At 35.8% G+C, this 12,782-nt stretch overlaps 1 protein-coding gene across 5 annotated transcripts in view; it reads right to left on the bottom strand.

Moving 5' to 3' along the window:
* Positions 1 to 12,782, bottom strand: part of ADGRG2 (adhesion G protein-coupled receptor G2) — a 63,233-nt gene that overhangs the window by 4,117 nt on the left and 46,334 nt on the right. For all 5 annotated transcript variants that reach the window (XM_076356725.1, XM_076356704.1, XM_076356709.1 and 2 more), the window contains 11 exons: positions 12,334 to 12,490; positions 10,082 to 10,231; positions 9,734 to 9,856; positions 8,536 to 8,581; positions 8,327 to 8,430; positions 7,613 to 7,737; positions 6,485 to 6,753; positions 5,560 to 5,659; positions 4,976 to 5,250; positions 2,889 to 2,990; positions 2,005 to 2,157 (listed from right to left, as the gene is read on the bottom strand). In XM_076356725.1, coding sequence (XP_076212840.1) covers positions 2,005 to 2,157; positions 2,889 to 2,990; positions 4,976 to 5,250; positions 5,560 to 5,659; positions 6,485 to 6,753; positions 7,613 to 7,737; positions 8,327 to 8,430; positions 8,536 to 8,581; positions 9,734 to 9,856; positions 10,082 to 10,231; positions 12,334 to 12,490 — 1,604 coding nt within the window. The remainder of the gene's footprint in view (positions 1 to 2,004; positions 2,158 to 2,888; positions 2,991 to 4,975; positions 5,251 to 5,559; positions 5,660 to 6,484; positions 6,754 to 7,612; positions 7,738 to 8,326; positions 8,431 to 8,535; positions 8,582 to 9,733; positions 9,857 to 10,081; positions 10,232 to 12,333; positions 12,491 to 12,782) is intronic.

Raw genomic sequence — 12,782 nt, 5'->3', positions numbered from 1 at the left:
AGGGAGTGTTCAAAACAGCTGTGCCCTAACGTTAGGGCAAAATCTGAGAAGAAAATAAGGCTGTTCTGTGAACAAATTCAGAAAGGTGGTTTCTGTTCCTCAGTGAGGAAATCTGCAGGTTCAGCCACCATGTGATACCTAATGGTAGTTTCCCAAACATGCAAACCTGTAAGAGATAAACCAAAACCAAGGAAATACTAGCATGCCATGAAAAGATGAAGTTACACAGTCCAGTAGGCAAGCAAAGCCAGAGGCTGTATAGACACTTAAAACTTACCGTGGCAAGTCATTCAATCCTGCATCTGGAATAGCACTTCAGTGGAAGTAGTGAAGCCAAAACCATTAAGTATTTACAGCTCAGTACATTTATGACATAGGTCTTAATTTCTAGAGTGTTTTCTTTTTGGAGCTCACTTTTTAAAATGAAGTATTGCAATGTTATTTTGAAGTTCTAGCTGTGAGAGCAGGGAAATCAGGTACAGCAAATGAGAAGGTTCCATGTTCCTAACACCAGTCAACTACTTTTTGGAGGTATTTGCCCAGCTCTTCTGAGATACAGCTACCCCATGTTGGGAAGATTAAGTGTAAGGAATTGCCTCAAAGAGCTTTGCTGGGAGGACCAACTCTATCCAAGCATAAGTTTAGCCTCTTCTTGTGGAAGTCCTAAAGACCCAGAAGAATTATTTAGTCAAACAAACTATGCAGGGAAGGTATCATACAACCCTTTTGATATGAATGGAGGATGTGGTACAGGGTTCACAGCATTCAAAACATAGAATAAAATAAAAGAGGAGATGAGGTAGGTCATCTGAGACAACCATGTTCATAAGCGTATAGGAACGAAGTTCTGTAAAAGTTCTTTCAGCTGCTTTGTCTGAGAAGCTGTTGGCACAGGACATACAGACTCTCACACTGGAAAGATCTAATTATGTGAATAAGCTAGGACAGAACTGGAGCACATCACACAGAATTGGCATCGCTCAATGTCTTAGACCATCAATTTTGCATCTCATTCTAAAATACTACCCAAATCAACAACAACTTGTTCTGGAAAGCCACAACAGGACCATTCACTCAGTTGCTACAACAAACAAGTTCAATAAAACATTTCTGCTATCTTTCTTTCTGTTGAGAAAAGTAGCCAAAATGCTTTTGTAGCTGCGTATAAGCATGTCAAATGTTGCAGGGAGAGGTGGCATCTTTCATCAGAGTAACTAACGTAGCTGGAAAAAAAATCCTACAAGACATGCAGGCTTTTGTGCCTGAAAATTCCTCTTTGAAAGGTATTACTTCTACCTAAAAATATTGCCTTGCTTTGTATTTGATGACAGTGACAGTTACTGGATTCTGGTTCTCAACTGACCTGTTAGATAAAAGTATGTTAATTATTGCATTGTGTGGTATCCAAACACAGAGGTTTTATAAAGGAATGACAAAAAAAGAAGGAACTATTTCTACAAGCTCAATCTGCAAAGCTGTTCAGGGCATGTCCAAATGCCATTTCCTCTTACTTCTCCTCTCATAAGCAGCTTCCATCTGAGCATTCTATGAATGTTCTTCCTCGTATTACTTCCTACATTATTTCTTTCCTACTTTCAAGCTATATTATTATCCTATATTTCTTTCTTCTTCAGGCAATGTTTGTTTTAGTAAGGTTTAAAATACGAACTGTTTTAAAACATGCTTGAAGTTTATTGTCATGTATTCAGGTGACAAGAAAAGTGTTAACAGCAGCTTCTGGTAAGTAATTGCTCCAATAACAAATGTTACCTACTATTCGATATATAAATCAAGAGTTCCCGAGTAGGAGAAATGGGTATTTTAAAACTTTGTCTATAGTTCCCTAAAACATTTGTAAGGACATCCTGAAATATTCTGACCCTATACTTATGAATAATATTTTGTCAGCACTTCATTTTACATAAGCATGAAAGAGCATAGCACTTCTGGTTTAAGACCAGAAAAAAAAATAGCTTGAGAAATATTATTTTGCATTATACATACCATTTCCATTCGCATGCACTGAGTAATCATTATTCATTAGCAGTGTTGTAGAGTTAGTGGAGTTACTGTTTGATTGTAAGGAATTGGAAGAACTGGATACTCCTTGATTTACAGTCTGCTTCTTTAAACCGTTAGTAGCAGTTCTACTCCAGTCTACAATAGATACATGTTACAGAAAATAGCACAACTCATACAAGCAAAATATAAAAACATAGTTAATAATGCAACTGAATTAAAGTAAAAACAAGGCTCTACCCACTTTCCTCACAGTATTCTAGACAGAATGATATTCTCCTGAGAATCTCATGATTCTTGATGTTTAAAATTATTTAAATCTAGTTCCTTTTTCTCTTGGCCCTGTTTTAATACAAGCAGCCAACTGTCATAGTTTTATGACTGCAGACCAGATCAAAAAAATAACTCAAGTACAGTTGATCCTCTAAGTTAAAGTGTATAAAAAGTATATAGCTTTATAAGAAGTCAACTACTGAATAACAAAATAACATAAAATCATTTATAGCTTTTTTTAATTTAAATTATGCTTCACCTTTTTGTGGAATTCACTGGTAAAACTACAGTTGACTCAGAAGCTGGAACAAATCTTACAGTTTCTAACTATGATCTAAAGTCTTCTGCAAAGACATGCCTGTATACTGCAGTGGAAGAGATCAACTGCGGTTAACAGCTTAATGCAACAGCATGTAAGAACTGCATCAACTACCACCTTTAGAGAGTATAATTTTGGAGGTTTATTATACCTTGGATAACAAATTAGACCTGCAACTGCAGCAACATAATTTATGGAATTTTTTTTAGAAGTATTAGAAAATACTAGGAACTTAACACTGAGTATTAGAATAAAAAAAAAATAAATTCATATTTACCAGAGTTTTCAGCTAGCCTGAATTTCCCACAACAGAGATATCTTCTCCACTGTTTACGGACATTCTCCTTTGTTACACAATAGAAAATAAAAATGAAGAACCCTGCAAAGCAACAATGTTAGAGAATGTTGCAAAACTGACTTTTACTACTTCTTAATGAACAATGTTTTGGTTTCCTTTCATTTCTTTTAAATTTCTCATCAAAAGTAATGACACCTTTCTTTGGTGAAAAAGTTTACAACTCTGAACACTGAAGAGTACTTTTCCCTTACATAGATGAGAGGAATCATACACACAAATGCAAGAACAACAAATATAACCAAATCCACAAAGTGCATAAAGTTTCCTTCTATAAAATAAGAAGTAAAAAATTCTGTGGATCCTGAAATTTACTTAACACTTTTGGAAAAGCATTCAAAGTAATGTCAAACAGAGGGTATGATACAACACTGTCGGGCTATGCAGCTGTTAGCACGTGGTGTGACACTGTCCCATCTTTTATTAGCAGCTAACCTGTTACCAGCAACTGTAACAGAACCAGTAACGCTACAAAATTTTGAGCATTCATACAAAGAAAATAACTCATATCTAAAATAATAATAAATGGTACCCCTTTTACCACAAACTCAAAGCCAAATATTTTCTAGAAGGGATGGGGCTCATCCCTGTCTCTTGCCAGTGCCACATTACAGACTCATTGTTTCTCATTTACTTCTAACTGACACAGGGTGGGACCTAACTTTCCCTACTTAAAAGTCCATCGTCATCATCCCCCTTTAAGGAAGAGTGGCACTCAGTCTTTGCACAATTTTCCCGCTGCAATGTGCCCCTGAGAACAGATGTTAGGTTTACAATGAATAGAAAATAACATGAAGGAAAACCTAATGATCAGACTGGTGCAGACACGCATGTATGTTATGTTTACACTGCTTTTAAGGCCAGTTAAGCATGTAAAATCCCACTAGAACAGATTAGTCGCATCTTTCTTTGCTTAAGTATCTTTCTTAACTTTGGCTTTTAGGATGACTTTTTGAATGTAAGTGTTGCTCTACACAGATGGTTCTATACCATTTTCAAATACAGCTTTGAAACACTGGCATAAGCTTAAAGTCTATACAATTTATGCACCATTATTACTTCTAATATCAAAATTTGACCAGCACCTAACTTAAAACTGGGTAAAAGGGGAACTTACTTTCACATAACAGGTTACTCTGACCACACAGAATCTAGGCTTGTATTAGTTCAACACAATCCCATGCAAGACCTTGAGGGTTCAAGCCCTCAAGATACCAAAGAGTAAGGTACTAAAAAATCAACATAGCAAATAGGGGAGGGGTATATACACTGAACTGCAATTTTCATTGCTTTAGTCTCTCTGGGAAATCATCCAGAATCATCTAAAGTACCATTTAAGCAGAAGTTTGGATCCAAACTTCGGTAGGGCAATTCAGGTATACTTAGGTAACTGTAGGCACCTATGGTACCTCATATTTATATGAAATCTTTTGCAGCCTCTGAAACTCTGCTTTTGGATATGTCCAGTAGCATCCTGGCCTTTGCAAAGCTGCATGCCTTCGTATCTACTTCCTATATGTTCTCAAGTACTAAAGGCCATGCTTAAGAGTTAGACCACTAACTTTTAGATGTTGCAGCCTTGCCTGTCTCAATGGCCTTTGTTGAATGTCACACCTCACCCCGAAGCCTTAGGGGTAAGTGGAGAAATTATAGTTTTCACTACATTAATTGCGTTATTATTTCAATGCTTACAGTAACTGGGTATTTACAATTGGTCTGTTAACTAGAGAAATACAGTCACTTCCAGTGGTGTCTAGTTTGCATACATTTTTAAAATTATAGTATTTGTAGAGATAAATATACTATACAAATAAATAGCTTTCCTGTACATTACTGTAATGTAACTGTAACTTAAGATTACAGTAAAGCAGTATCATCTGTAATTTCATTAACATGTTAAAGCACGTATCAAAATTACATATTTATTGCTGAATCAAGAAAATGCCATTTCCAAACGTTTCATTCATTATATTGTACACAATGGGCTGTCACATGGAGGAAAAACTTACCTTGCAAAGTGTTGAAAATGGTAAAGAGGTAAGTAAATACCTCATTTACTGTGAAGAAAGCAAATCCCCAGGTAATTCCCAACAAGAATGTGAGGCCAGCAACACTCCTAAGGTCTTGAATACTGGTTTTTCTTTGAGCACCAAGTTGTTTTTTCTTTTTGATACGACAGAGCTGGATCAGCACAACAATGAACATGCTGATATTGATCAGGAATATCAGGCAAAAGTATCCCACAGCAGTAATATAAAAGACAATTCTGTTTTTAATCCAGCAGCTAGAACACAAGAACAGTCTGTCAACCACTATCAGAAACAGAAATTAAGTAAAATAAACACGAGTTAAAGGTGTAGTTTGTTGCACATGCAAACCATTTTTGCCTCTTTAGTAAAAAGTACTTTTTTGGCCAAAGGGTAAGAGCTTTCATATAGGCAATAACCACAAAACACATGACATACTGTAGAGCTGTACCATTTCAAAACTCTCCCATTGCTTCCTTCCCTTCCCCACCTTTACTTTAAAGAAAACCAATTTCATAGGACCCCCCTCCCACCCACCTCCAAAAAAGCGCCTCCCATTAACTCACAATTCATCAGGTCTGTTTATTGAAACCTTTCCAGTGGTTATAAGTCCATAATTATCAGGTGATACTGCCAACACAATGGACACAACTACTGCTGGTAACCCTAAAAGATTACGAGCAAACACATAAGTGAAAATCACGACAAAGGCAGTATTATGATGACTTGAAATTATTATATTTTTCTTTGAAATCTACAACCTGTTTCTGAAATTTGTCTGTTGAATTCTGTTGACTACTAGCTGTCTGAAAGAAACTAAAAACTGGAGCATTCAAACTGCTCAGGAGCATAACTTGCAAAGAAACAAGAGTTACTCTCCACCACTAGCTCCAAACCTTTCTGAATAAGGCAACAAATGCCATCACTCATCAAACCGATTTAAAACATCAAATACAGGATACCCGATTTTCTTTCTTACATCTAAGTAAACAATTCTATTGATTTTAGTGCCTTCACTCATGTTTACTCAAGTGGCCAGAGAGGATAATCGGGTCCAGAATCTCTTCACCCTTTAACCAGTTAGATCTGTTTTGCTGCTTTTTGTTAGCAACAGTACTATCCCAGAAATGGAATATATATATTTATTGGCATTTATTTTCAAAACAGAACTGACGCCATCCGTCTGGTAAATGGAAATGGAAGTATTCAAAATTGGTTCTATTGTACTTGCACAAGGAAAATTCATTATCAATTTGCATTGCAGCAGCCTCAGTTCTGCAGTTAGGGGGGAGTTCCCTACCTCAGAAAGGTGGAATACCTAGGATCAGGTTTACTGATAAATGTATACCTGGTCCCTGCAAGGTCATAACATTTAATGACTCCTTCATTTTCATCTCTGAACTGCGGCACATTCACTGAAATAACTTGATGAGAGGATTTATCTATTTAGCATCCGAAAGGAAAAAAAACTCTACAATAAAAAATACATACCCCAACCAACAACGCAAAATTTAAGAATGTATTTCCGTACATAGGTATTAAAGACTTTCACAAGGGCCAGATACATGTGGAAAGCTTCTAGGCCCATCCAGGTGAAGGAAACCAAGAGGAAATAGTGAAGAAATACTGCAACTGCAATGCATAGGCCTCGTGTATCATACAGTGCGATCCATGAGTCAAGGAGGAAAACTAAGTTGAGTAGAAGTAATGCAGCACACAGCTGAATAAGGATTTTGGAGGGGTAGTCTCTCCGGATTTTCCTAAAAAAGCAAATTAGTGAGATGACATCAGTTGTCCATGGATCCCTGGCTTACTTCCTCTCTTGTAGTCCTTAGTGCACAAATGCCAAGAAAAAAATATATATATTTTCATTCATATATGATGCTTCATATATTGCATTTATACATGGAGAGTGTAATTTACAAAAGACTTCCAAATTAACAGTCTGTATGAATAAAGTTTGTTATAATAAGGTTACATAAATGCAAACAATAACTTTGTTTCTTAGAGTTCAGTACCATGATTTTTTTTTTACATTGTATGTTGGACTTCTCCTTGTTACAGTGCTTCCAAAAACCAAAATGTGCCTGTTCTTTATTGCTAAGTTAGATTAGGCTTTTGACTGGGCTTCTAAAACCTTGATAGAGACAAGTAAGTCCTTGATGACAGGATAATGAGAGAATAAATGTGTGCCAAATAAGTTCGAGGATGATTTCCAAAACATAGAATGGATGATTCAAGAGTTAAGGCTCAAACGGAAGAAAATCTTTTGACAACCAACAAAGAATACAAATGCATTCAAAAATGCTATCATTCTGCACTGCCCTATATATGTTGTATCTTAAACACATTCCTTCACACTTCTATTATGATAATCCATTATAAAATATTTAAGAGTGCTACTTCTTCACTTCTTACTGCATAGAGCCTCATGATTAATTCACTTGTCCGCAAGATTAACATTCCTGAAGACTGAATCAACACCTTCCTGGTAAACTGGACAAATTTGTGCATTATTAACGGAGACAGAATCCATAACTATTGGAAAGGACTTCGCAGTGAAGACTACAAGCAATTATAATTGAAGAATAATGGGAGCCTAGTTGAACAGGTACTTACTCAAAGGCTATGTAGGTCACAAGAGTAATAGAAAGAAAAATTGCAGAGAGGCCACAGCCAATATAGGATATAAAAGTCAGTACCAATTCTTGTGTGGGATTCAAAGGAGTATTTCCATACAAGTTCTAAAATGGAAACAGAAGCTAATTTCAGAGAACATGTTTATTAAATGGAAAAAAATCAAAAAAACCCCAAAATGCATCTTTCCCTCTGCAATTAAAACAAAAAAAAAGGAAACCATTCTTTTCATCATGGATCTTATAAAAGGTTAACTGAAAAACAGAAAAGCCAATCTAGTCCTGCGAGGAGCAGGGAGTTGGACTCAATGATCCTCATGGGTCCCTTCCAACTTGAGATATCTATGAGTCTATGATTCTAATTGTGAAATCCCATTTGATTAAAAACCTGTTTTAAATTTGATTTATCCTAATTTTTATTTCCTACAATATAAACAACTGCCTAAATGTAAAAGCTGCAGTTTAATAAGCACTTAAGGAATTTTTTACTTCAGTGGTACTCATGGGCCCCCATTCAACAAGCAGCTTAAGCACGTGACTAATTTTATGACTATATGTACTAACACTGAAGTGAATAGAACCTGAGTAGTATTTCATAAGTGGTATGTGCTTACTGAATCCTCATTTGCTTAAGATAACACATGCTTAAATGTTTTCTTGAATTAGGGTAAGATTGCATAATTTTTTAAATAATTACCATCAAAACCGCAAAGCTTGTGAGGTGGTTGCATGAACAGACTGTTTCATTTACTCTACTTTCTTTAACTATGCAACCCTCATATGACCAGCCTCCATGTCCACCTGTTAAAGAAAACAGCTCTGTTATTCATAAAAGCCTTTATTTATATTAACGTGAGTTAACATAGCTAAAACAGCATGTTATCTTGGGTGGTATCAAGTACTTACCATTTTTATTGAAGTCCCAAAAAACACATCTAACTGTTGAATTATCCTGTTTGGGAGGTAAAAAAAAAAAAAGCTATTTTAGTACACTGTGAGTTTATGATCAAGTAACTTAGGAATTTTCTACAAAATGCAGGCAAGAATAAATACTGTATACAGCAAATATACCTGTTTTACATGAACACAAAATGAATTTAGGTGCACAGAATGGATTAACATTGCAATATGCATGTGAAAATATGCTGAACAAATCTGAAGTCACCATACAGGAGCTAGCTCTCATGCTTATGCTAAGATTCTGTTCCTGGTAGAACATTATGAATGCTGTTTCATTGTCTTCCCACACTATACAAATTCTTGGGATTTCTCATCCTTCCTGATTTTGTAAGTATCAAGAAAATGACCATACAGAAAAGGAAAAACTCTTTTTCGTTTGCAAACATTTGATCACTTTATATTACTATGATGTTAAAAGTTTACATATAGATTTACCACACACGTGAAAATCCTAAAAATAGTAGCAGTAATACGCTATACTGCTATGAATACTAATACTTCTACAGTTATATCTCAAAACTCAGTATTATATCAATACAAGTAAAGACTACACTAAGCCAGCTCTACAAAAAAGCTTCAGGTACATTAGTGGAATCCCTACATTTTTCAGTTTATAATATTTCAGTATTTTAAACTCTTTTAAGATATGGGATAGAAGATTTTAATCCTTGATCCCCATTTAGGAAAGAGATGCTGTATATGAGCCCTAATACTTCCAGATTACACAATCCTGTGTTCCAGTTTAAGAAACAACATTCCCCCTAAGAAAAAAGACTTTTATTGCTTTCTGGCCATGCAGCACCTACAAATGTCATGATTGCAGCATCTCCGTAGCAACCCCCACTGTCAGGCTTTCATCCAAGAGTTTTTATTTGAAGAATAAAACAGAAGGGTAGGTAGAAAAGATAAAAACTGGATGGATAAGTGATAGAGCAAAATTACCTGAAACCATTTGAGAACAAAAATTTATACCACTGATAAATAAGCAAAGATGAGTGATTTTTAAAGTCCAGATGGAGATGAAATGTCCACACTAGTAAAGCAGAACCACCTGATCTGAATTCTTAGCACGTTATTTCTTCTACAGAAGCTCCAACGGAGGCAACAAAATCGTACTTTAAGTCTGCCAAAATGTAAATCATACCTGATTAGGTTTGATATTCTGTAAGGTGACAATAACATTTGCCTTTAAGTTGCTAATTGTGAGGTTAGCAACACTTGATGATATAACATTGCTGATTAAAGATGCATTCTTCAAGGACAGATCCTGGAATGACAAAAAATAACCAGATTTTAAAATCTTAAAGAAAACAATAGTAGAATACAGCACCCACAGGCTCAGTTATTATGCTGAGTGAGCACTGGACAAAAACAACTACTTTTTAAATCGGGAAGTTCTGAAATGTGTTTTGTGGGAAAAAAGTCCATTCATATTTTATTTTGCTCTAGGCTTGAGTTTAAAGCCCTTATAAGCAGAAGATCAAAAAGATACCTGGAACACAGTGGTCTTTTTAAAGAAGTTGAATATAATTCTAGAAGCCAAGTCCAACTCTTCAGGGGGTAAATTTGTCAGCAATGATGAAGGAAGTGTAATTGATCCAAGATTATTTAAATCATTGATTGCATTAATGCCTAGAGAGATCTGAAAAATAAATGCAAGGATTATGCTTCATTTCAGTCACTAAAGAAAATTAAATTATGACTTATTTTCAGTTTAGAACTTTGAAATACATATCTGCGTAATCACTGTCAGGAACTCACTGCTGCTCTCTCATTCCTCTCCTGCTCCAATGAATAAATAGCATCTGCAGGCCTGAAAAGGATGCAACTCATTTCAGGTCTGCCTACCATTGAAAATACTCTGGCTTTACCCATTTGCTTACAAGGACAGAACACATCACTGTGGTGGATAATACTGATTTGAAAAGGGTGAAGAGCAACAACCTGGGTAGGTCTATGTAACTGTGTAGGGAGATTAACATTTCACAGCATGGAAGCCTGCAAAGGCAAAGAATTTTTATACCCTATGTGAAGTATGTCAGAATTCAGAAAAACTGTAAATAGCCATTACTTGTCAATAGGTTTTGAAGTACAGTAGGTTAAGCAGAACGTAAGAACATAAACCCTAACTTTATGATCATCTGGCAAAAATGACAAAAATAAACCGGGTAAGCTACAATTCAGATATCTCAAGAGCTTAGTGATCTAACATTATAAAAAAAAGATCTGAACTTTCACCCAGTTTTCTGTGCTGTACTTACAGGACAGAGAGCTTTATTTAGTACAGAATCTCTAACATTTTCTTGTCACACATCAGTCACTTTACATACAAATATCATCATCTCAGAGTTCCCGAGAGATGTGAAACATCAGCAGAACTGAAGAAAGAAATTACCTGTGTATTCAAAGAATGGTTGTAATAGGAATAACAGTGTGAGCTCTCCACAGTGCCCTAACAATATGGTTTTAACTCTTCTGTTTAGACCAGTGGTCTCCAAACTTTTCTGATTGTGCACCCCCTAAAAATTTTTTGAGCATGCACCCCAAAATATATCTATTTATAAGTTTTATGCATATACTACTGTACTAATATATTATGCACACTATAAAACATACACAAAACCAGAAATTTTAAAAGGATGAGATAAAGTTTAAACATTATTTTTAAAAAAATATATTTTTTATTTATTAATCATAGAAAAAGTATTTTCTTCTTGCACCCCAACGGACTGTCACGTATACACCCTGGGGTACTCACACCCCACTTTGGAGATCACTGGTTTAGACAGCCACCAAAGAAATCCCGAATCAACTCCACAAAAGCATTCCTGTTGCTCTGATTTGGACTAGATGATACTTGCTGAAAATTCTCTGCATTTCATTGCCAGTGCCATGAGATTTCCAGAAAATCATTACTTAGCAAGTATCTGTTTTTCAGCACTACCACCTCCTAGTCACCTCACATTCATGCACCACATATTGCAAAGAAAATAGAAAAGAATTCAAATGTTAACACTTCATATCATTTTCAGTATCACAGAACAGTTCCAGTATTACTTATGGCTCATGCTAGATTAAGCTATTTCCTTCTCTGAGAGGACGGAATGTGCCAAAATTTGTCCAGAACTTTCCATCTCTCCTTGCTTAAGCCATCACGGCTGCTATTGTCCAAATTATTATTTCCTCAACCAAGAGGGAGGTTTTGAGTGAGACAAAGCGGATCCAAACTTTCTAAGCACTTCTTTCTTGGCGAGACCAACTAGTCGTGAGTGACAAATGTATGACTGTCATTATCCAAGCAACATAATAGTTCTTTCCTGGAACCCTCTGCAATTAATAGCATTCTAACAGACGAAGCCACCTGGCAACACTCCTTGACAAATTTCAGCACTGTCAGGGTGGATGATTAAGTGACTCATGATTCAGGGGTTTTGAGGCAAAGTTATCCGCCAAGTACTCTGTCCATGCCGGTGTTCTGGCTGTACCCCCTCTAACAGCTTCTTAGTCAAATGCCAGTTTCTGCTAAGTCTGTTGCTTATTTACACCATAATAGAAAATGAAAGGAAGAACTATGGAGGGCTTCAAAAACAAAGTATTTTTTCTCTGAAACTAACATGAACAAAAGATCCTGAAATTGTGACATAAACACAGAACAAACTCATGTTATATATAAAAATAAAAACACAAATACTTAAAAATAAATGTTTGAGAATTTCTAAGTATTTAGAATTATCAGTGTTTAACCTGGAGATCAGCTGAGTCCTGGACAGCAAAAGACATTTGGTTGGAGCGGATGCTATTGGTTTTGACAACTGCCAGAGCCAAGGAAGGGGAAGCAAAATCAGCAGACGTTGCTGAAAAGTTCAGTTTTAAGCCAATATAATCCACCAGTTTTATAATTCTGTTAAGAAAAAGAGATACTTAGCATTACCAAGCGCATACACCCAAAATTCTCAGGCAAGTTGTGGTTATGGAGCTGCAATCCAAGCGAAGTGTAAAATACAGCTGACTCTGCTTACTTGTTGTGGCATCAACACAGAAAAATACACTGTTTTCCATGGCATTAGATTATAGTAGAGCTGGTAACACTAGAATAATACTCCTTCTGTTTTTTAAGTACATTAAAGAACCAGAAATATTCTTTTGGATTATGATTATGAAAAAATTAAACTTGCTGAAGCCAATTTATCAAA

This window comes from Aptenodytes patagonicus, chromosome 1, assembly GCF_965638725.1.
Source record: "Aptenodytes patagonicus chromosome 1, bAptPat1.pri.cur, whole genome shotgun sequence".
In the NCBI taxonomy this organism is placed as follows: Eukaryota; Metazoa; Chordata; class Aves; order Sphenisciformes; family Spheniscidae; genus Aptenodytes; species Aptenodytes patagonicus.
This window is presented reverse-complemented; position numbering and strand designations above follow the sequence as displayed.